We start from the raw sequence: 7,588 nt of genomic DNA, 5'->3' as shown, positions 1-7,588 counted from the left end.
CTGCCATTTGAAGTCATCAATCAAACTTTACGATAAAAACCGCGGAAAGTTCGTTTTTATCGAAAGAAGTCGTAATAAACGCTTCAAGTCGAAAGATGGCCCAAAGGGACCTAAGGCATGACTCGAAGCCCACCTTACGATTTCTTAACCAGCAGCCCGTAAACCGTGGGACGGTTTACGCTTGGTTCGTAAGGAAAGATAAATGTCAAGTTTACGCAGATAAATACGAAATTTTGAAGATAATTACGAAGATCGGAAAAAATGGAATATCTCCATTTTTAGGCTATGACGGCTTAAGGGCAGAAGGGGAAAAGCGTAAACCGACCTAGGAGCGAATATATAAGGAGTCCTAGGCGAGAGGCATGAAGGACAACTTTTTTAGACTCAGAACTCTCGGCACTTTGAAACTCTTAGGCATTATTCTCGACATGCTCTGTTTCCATGACTGGTACCCGATTATCAGACGAATGTGCACAAGCAGTTCGATCTCTTGGTTCACTCTTGAACTACGTTCGGCTTAATCCTCGAAAGGGGTACGTAGGCAGCCTTTCATAAGGTTCAGTCCGAAATCAATCAAAAACATTTTCTGTATTTTCTTCGTCTTTTGCTATCGAGCTGCGAGTCAACTAGGTTTGAGATTTTAGGCCGCTAGAACTAGGTAACTCGCTGACAGCCTTGGCGGCCAAAGCTTTTATGATCTCTTGTAATGATCGCAACGCTCTCACGCGGACTCGAAATAAGATCTACTGTTTTCTCTAAACTCGTTTGTTATCATTTCATGATTTCCGCATATATTTGGTCAGTTGCCGTTGGCTCTCGCAGAGATCCGGGACTTCTGGGAAATTAGGGTTTTCATAGTTTCCTAATTTAAACGTAAATCGACAGTGCGAATTTCGGTTACCACACCTATTATATATCCAAAACATTTTTTAATATATATGACAATCTCAACTCCGCCTTCCGTCCTTCAGTTAAAACCCAATAGGTTTGAATACAAAGAAAATTCATTATATTGTTCTATACTTTTATTCAGAGTACATAATAATGACGATTTCTGTTGTCTCCATTTTTTTTGGACAACACTGTTGTCTCCTTTTTTTTTTTGAGCAACTGATTAAATGTCATAAAAGGGAAAGAGTTTTAGTGTGGGGAAGTTTTGTTACAAAGTGAAGCCTTAGCAAGAGAGTCAGCAGGTCCATTTTGTGATCTTGGAAGAAAAGAAGCGTGAAAGGAAAGGAAAGCAGTAGAGATAATCGATTCAATGTCCGCAAGAACCCCAAAGAGTTCAACCGAGCGATGATTCGTGGTGATGGCTTGAATAAGCCCTTTGCAGTCTGATCTGAGCCAGATTATTGTGATGTCGAGCGAGGCGGCGTGTCCTAGAGCAGCCCGTATCGCCAGAGAATCCGCCATGAGCGCTGAGGAGACGTGTTCCTGATAGAGGCAGCCTCGGCTGATTTCCTGTCCTGATCGGGTTGTGAAAATCCAAGCCAAACCCGCTTCGTTGGTAGCTTTGTTCCATGCCGCATCGGTGAAGCAGACGGTGGTTGAAGACGCAGCGATCTGATTAGGGAACAGTGGCGGTGGGATGTTGGGGGCTTGGGGTGGCTTGATCTGCGCGTGTTCCCAATCTTTGAGGAGCCGGATGGATTTGGAGAGAATTTCGATTGGGGCTACTTGTTTGTTCTCAAAAGTAAGCTGATTCCTGTTAAGCCACAAACTCCAACATATCCAAGCGAAGAGATTAGCGGAGGTACCCAGAGGTGGTAGATTTACCTTGGTGAAGGATGATTGGAGCATGGAGCGAAATGGGGAAACGTCTTGAGGATCTGGCGTGACTGTCCAGGGGAAGAGTTCCCACACTTTCTTGGCTGTTTCGCATTGGAACAATATGTGCTCCAAAGTTTCTACTTCTCCACATTTGGTGCATAAGGTATGAGTTAGCAAGCCTCTCTTTTGTAGGTTCTCTCCAGTAGGCAGATTGTTTATCGCACATCTCCAAATAAAGAACTTCACTTTAGGGAGCAGCTTTGGGTTCCGGATGTACTTTTGCCAATTCCAGTTAGGGTGATCCAAGAGTGTAGATGTCGATTGGATTTTTTCCCTTTGTGCTGCATAATATCCTGATTTTGCTGAATAAATTCCCGATTTCTGCTGTGTCCAGATGTAGGAGTCGCTTGTACCAGTGATGCTTGGACGAATGCTGAGAATATGTTCCTTCAGTTCCGGGAGGAGTTTCTCAATAAGAGCTTGGTTCCACTCCTTTGTTTCTCTCGAAAGGAGGTCCGACACCAAAAGATCTTGGTCTTGCAGGGGCACTGGACCGTGGGGAATGAGCTCAGTTTATTTGCCAATCCAAGGTTCTGACCAGACCTTCGTACTTTCTCCATCCCCTATTGCTTTACCTAAGTGCTTGAGGAGAAGGTCTCTTCCAAGGAGGATTCTTTTCCAGCCGTGTGATCCATTGGAGGGCTTGGAGACTTTGAGGAAAGAGGTGGAGTGACAGTATTTACCTAGCAAGGTTCTGGCTAGTAGACACTCCGGCTTGGTGATGATTCTCCAACCTATTTTCGCTAGCAGCGCCTGATTGAAAAGTTGGATATCTCGAAAACCCAGTCCGCCTAGTTGTTTAGGTAAGGTCAGTTTATCCCATGAAGTCCAGCAGATTTTCTTTTCACCTTCCTTAGAGTTCCACCAGAATCTCGTTAACTCTGATTGTATTTGTTTGCATAATCCCACAGGAAGCTCAAAACAAGTTATCGCAAACGAGGGGATTGGGGATAGTACAGATTGTACCATAGTGGCTCTGCCTGCAGTGGAGAGGAATCGGGAGCTGTAGCTTACTGACTTCTGATGGATCTTGTCCACAATGGAAGCAAAGAGATCTATCTTCTTCCTGCCGAAGTGCTCAGGTAAGCCAAGATACTTTCCTACCCCTCCTGCTTTTTCAATTCCGAGATGATCCTTAACTCTCTGCCTGATGTCCTGAGGTGTCTTTGCAGAGAAGGAGATAGAAGACTTTGCCGTGTTTATCTTCTGTCCGGACACTGCTTCATATCTGTGAAGTATACTAAGTAGTGAAGCGCAGCATTGGGGATCGGTTTTTGTAAAGAACATGGTGTCGTCTGCAAAGAGTAAGTGGTTGATGTTTGGGCTATTTCTTGCCACTTTCAGACCAGCTAATGTTCCTCTTGCTTGTTCTTTCTTACAGAGACCTGAGAGAACCTCTCCACACAGAATGAAGATGTACGGAGACAGCGGATCTCCCTGACGGATCTCCCTTTGTGGATGCACATTACCCGCGACCTCGTTATTAATCAGAAAGGAGTAAGTAACTGTGGTTATGCATTGCATCATGCATTGTGTGATCAATTGGTCAAACCCCATTCTTTCTAATACCTATCTAATAAAAGTCCACTCCAATCTGTCGTTGGCCTTACTGATGTCTGTCTTGACAGCCATGGAGCAGTGGATAGTGGCTCCTGAGTTTTTCAAGTAATGGAGCATCTCATGTGTGATCAAGACGTTGTCTGAGATAGCTCTACCACGTACGAACGCAGACTGATTCTCAGATATAACCTCCTGTAGCACCGGTTTTAATCTTAGGGAAAGAATTTTTGAGATGATTTTGTAGTAGACATTACAAAGGGCTATGGGCCTGTAGTCAGCCATAGATTTTGCTCCTGTGAACTTAGGAATTAGCCTGATGTGCGTAGAGTTGATAGAGAAGGGTAGGACTCCAGTTGTGAAAAATTCCTGAATTTCGGTTGTTATTGCAGATCCCACAATGTCCCAGTTGGATTGGAAGAAACTTGCCGAAAACCTGTCAGGTCCAGGGGCTTTATCAGGGTGTATGGAGAATAGAGCTGTTTTGATTTCCCGGAGTGAAGGGATGGCAATCAGCATCTCGTTAGTTGCCTCTGAAATACATGGAGATAAGGCTTGGAGAACCAACTCCGATGCCGGGGGATTTGTCGATTCAAAAATGCCAGAATATTAGGTTGAGATTGTTGCCACTATCTGTTCATCTTCGAAGACCGGGATGCCCTCTGAGGTTTCTATTACAGTGATCCGGTTGCGCGCTCTTCTTCCTTTTGTTTGAGCATGGAAATATGCAGTATTTCTATCTCCCAGCGCTAGCCACGTTTGGCGACTTCTTTGCTTCCAATACTCCTCCTCTGCTTTGTTAGCAAAGAGGAGGTTTCTGTTGAGGGAGGAGATGAGAGTGTCGTCCGCCACGAGGTCAGTCATTGCTTTATCCAGTTTTTCTCTTAGTTTGGATATTTGCTTCTGACTGTTAACGTAATGTTTTGTACTCCAGTTGGAGATGGCTTTCCTGCATCTTCCTATTCTTTCTGAGATTTGGAGGTGATGGGCTTCTCTCCATACTTTATCGATCAGCTGTTTGACTTCACACTGTTGCCTCCTTATATTGTTTGTTTCCCAATGCTATGGCCTATACAAATACTATATATAAATTTAACTAAGCATATGGTTACTTCAACGTTATTGTTTCTTTTGCATTTACGCCTATGTTTGCATTTTTCATGTTTCATTATATTAACCTTTATACACGAATGCATCTATAGACATCTGAATTAGAATACCGCAGTGATTAAATGCACTAGTACGTATTTATATATATACTCAGTGTTCCGAGTGAATTGGATGGTTTTTTTTTCCGTGACAGCATAAGATCAACCATTGAGAGGTACAAGAAGGCTTCTGATAACACCAACACTCACTCTGTACAAGAGATTAATGCAGCGGTTTTATTTTTTCTCCATCTCGCTATACTTCATTATAACATCAAATATACGCGTATATATTTAGTCTGATGCGTGTTTAAATTACAGTACTATCAACAAGAATCTGCAAAGCTGAGGCAACAGATCCAAACGATTCAAAATTCCAACAGGTTTTCTGCCCTCATTTATAGTTATTAATTACTTTATATATTATTTATATTGACTGTAACACATATATATATATATATATATTGTTGTAGGCATCTGATGGGAGACTCTTTGAGTGCCTTAAGTGTCAAGGAGCTAAAACAGGTTGAGAATCGCCTTGAGAAAGCCATCTCTAGAATCAGGTCCAAGAAGGTATGTAGCTACAACATCTCCTAAGACTCTTATAACCTTTTATGTGTATATATCATAGTAGTTAGCCTGAATATATTCTCTAAATCTGCTTTGTGTACTTGCGAGAAATAGCATGAGTTGCTTCTAGCTGAAATCGAGAACCTGCAGAAAAGGGTAAATAGATCTCAAATTAAAGTGTTGCTTTAAGTTTTTTAATTAAGATCACTCCAATATTTCTTGTGAAAAAACTTTGAATATGGTGTAATACAGGAGATTGAGCTTGATAATGAGAGTATCTATCTCCGAACCAAGGTAATTAATTATATAATGGGCTTGTTTATTCCTTCAAGACATCAATTAATCATCTATCCATCATTAGAAAATTCTTCAGTATAGCTAATTAAAATGTCTTGTTGTCAGATAGCAGAAGTGGAGAGGTTTCAACATCACCACCATCATATGGTTAGTGGTACAGAGATGACAGCAATCGAGGTCTTAGCCTCTCGCAATTACTTTGCTCATAGCATTATGACTACGGGTTCTGGCTCTGGAGCTGGCCATGGATGTTCTTACTCTGATCCCGACAAGAAAATTCATCTTGGATAATCTCTTGGACAGAGAAAAAAACAAGCTGAATTAATGGCTATATGAAGCTCTCTACATAAACTATGTTTGGTGTTATTGTAATTCAAAGAACAACGAAGGTATTAATCCTTCAATACTCGTTGGAAACTTGTGTTTGTGTAATAATGAAGACATACTTTGGTTTTATTGTTTGTTTATGAAATACATTATGGTATCTTGATTGAGTGATTCATATGATATCGTAGAGCATAGCATTTATATATGATTAAAGAACAGAGCATTTTTGTGTACGCTGCTGTCTGCGCAATCTAGCGGTTTCTCTCTCAGCGTTGTTGAGTTGATCTCTCAGCCTCTTGATCTCATCAGAAGATAGCTTATGCATTTCAGACATCTTTTTCTCGGCTTCTTCTCTCGCTACTTGTGCCTTAGCTAGTTGCTCCTTCACATCATTCAGTGATTCCTTCAGTTGGTTAGCGATCTAACCAGAGACAACAAAACCCAGCACATAGTGATGATATATAAACGTTCTATATAACTGATGTATGAAGTGAATATTATATATATATATATTACCTTCTCTTTTATCCCTTCGAGCATTTCGTTATAAGTTTTCTCCATTTCCTTCTTAACTTGTGCTATCTCTTGTTTCGACTGACCCTTCATTGCTTGAATCTGCTTTTGTTTTTCCTCTAACGTAGCCTCGTTCTCCTTAAATGGATATGAAGATGTAACTTCAGATTAGTTTTATTTAAACAAAGCAACTAAATGTGGAATCTTGTTTTATTGAAGAGTCTATGTTTTTCACCCTTAGCTCAAGTGATAAGTCAGCCATAAATGGTTTTCCATTGTTCTTCTTTGAGATTTGCTCCACGAAGTTGAGAAGATCCTGGACTTGCTTGTCTTTCTTGCTTTTTGGGATATTACGCCTATTGTCAAACAGCACCTTGCGGTCATCACACTCTTTGAGAATATCCTATAAAGACGCAATTCTTGATAGTTAATAAAGATTTAGTTTTCAAATGCTAACCCAAATAGAAATAGTGAATTTATTTTCAATTCTTAAAATTTTACACCACTTAAGGACTATTTTTATACATGTTTATTTTCATTTTTTTATTTTAAAGAATTACATAATAAGAATTTTTTTTTCTCAGGTACAAGAAAGAAAAATAAGTACTAAATATTATGCTCATATTATATAATTTTTTTCCTATTGTTTTTTTCTTCGTTTTTATTGTTTTAATGGTTATTGTTAGTCATGACACATTTATCAGGAACCAAGAAATCGAACCATATCAAAAATTGATACCAAATTTCTTAAATATTTGAACGATTTCTATGTTTTTGGAATTGAGAAATTAAACCATACTGAAAATCAAATGGATAAAATTTTAAAATACAATTTCTATACTTTAAAATATTAATTGCTTTTAGTTGTGAAATAATAAAATATTCTAAAATACTATTTACAAACCGAACTATCCAAAGAAACAAAATTATCTGGTTGTTCCTTATCAAAAATATTTCAAATGATTTGAATTACCCAATATTATATCCAACAAATGGAATTGTCTGATATTTTCTTCACAAAATCAGTATTATCCATGAAACTTACCAAAATAAAGAAATCCATAAAACTGGAACCGAAACTGAACTAAACCTATGTTACATGGAAACGGAAGCGGGTACGTGGAAGCGGAAGCGTTTGGAAGCGCAGAAGCGAGATTTAAAAAAAAAATAGAAAGTGGATACGTGTTGGAAGCGTATATCCATATGTATATATATACATATATATACATATTAAAATATAAGAATTTAAAAAAAAATAGGACTAAGAATTATGCAATATAAATTTAAAATAAAGTATTTATTCATTTATAATAATTTTGAAATGATTTCATATTAAAAATGTGAAG

At 39.1% G+C, this 7,588-nt stretch overlaps 3 protein-coding genes across 5 annotated transcripts in view; 1 reads left to right on the top strand and 2 right to left on the bottom strand.

Moving 5' to 3' along the window:
• Window positions 1-1,140: 1,140 nt before the first annotated feature.
• Window positions 1,141-3,387, bottom strand: LOC106314678. Its single transcript, XM_013752513.1, has 2 exons — window positions 2,382-3,387; window positions 1,141-2,318 (listed from the first exon to the last, which is right to left on the bottom strand). Exons 1-2 carry the CDS (start codon window positions 3,385-3,387, stop codon window positions 1,141-1,143), a joined length of 2,184 nt encoding a protein of 727 aa, XP_013607967.1.
• On the top strand, window positions 1,151-5,892 carry LOC106318907 (agamous-like MADS-box protein AGL11). Of its 3 annotated transcripts, none has more exons than XM_013757065.1 (15): window positions 1,151-1,933; window positions 2,165-2,494; window positions 2,581-2,633; window positions 2,742-2,912; window positions 3,003-3,134; window positions 3,212-3,327; window positions 3,459-3,548; window positions 3,780-4,242; window positions 4,322-4,368; window positions 4,691-4,769; window positions 4,857-4,918; window positions 5,009-5,108; window positions 5,220-5,261; window positions 5,358-5,399; window positions 5,508-5,892. In XM_013757065.1, exons 9-15 carry the CDS (start codon window positions 4,328-4,330, stop codon window positions 5,691-5,693), a joined length of 552 nt encoding a protein of 183 aa, XP_013612519.1. In that variant the 5' UTR covers window positions 1,151-1,933; window positions 2,165-2,494; window positions 2,581-2,633; window positions 2,742-2,912; window positions 3,003-3,134; window positions 3,212-3,327; window positions 3,459-3,548; window positions 3,780-4,242; window positions 4,322-4,327; the 3' UTR covers window positions 5,694-5,892. The 3 variants fall into 3 exon arrangements, with proteins under 3 accessions (XP_013612519.1, XP_013612521.1, XP_013612518.1); XM_013757067.1 differs by having other exon boundaries at window positions 2,581-2,638; XM_013757064.1 differs by having other exon boundaries at window positions 2,165-2,633.
• LOC106318906 (protein AIG1) overlaps window positions 5,838-7,588 on the bottom strand; it is a 3,019-nt gene continuing 1,268 nt past the window's right edge. Inside the window, 3 exon segments of the mRNA XM_013757063.1 lie at window positions 5,838-6,150; window positions 6,246-6,380; window positions 6,478-6,645. Of these exon segments, the coding sequence (XP_013612517.1) occupies window positions 5,938-6,150; window positions 6,246-6,380; window positions 6,478-6,645 (516 nt within the window). The 3' untranslated portion in view covers window positions 5,838-5,937.

This window comes from Brassica oleracea, chromosome C9, assembly GCF_000695525.1.
Source record: "Brassica oleracea var. oleracea cultivar TO1000 chromosome C9, BOL, whole genome shotgun sequence".
Lineage (NCBI taxonomy): Eukaryota > Viridiplantae > Streptophyta > Magnoliopsida > Brassicales > Brassicaceae > Brassica > Brassica oleracea.
The sequence above is the reverse complement of the archived record's forward strand: the minus strand, read 5'-3'. Positions and strand labels throughout refer to the sequence as shown.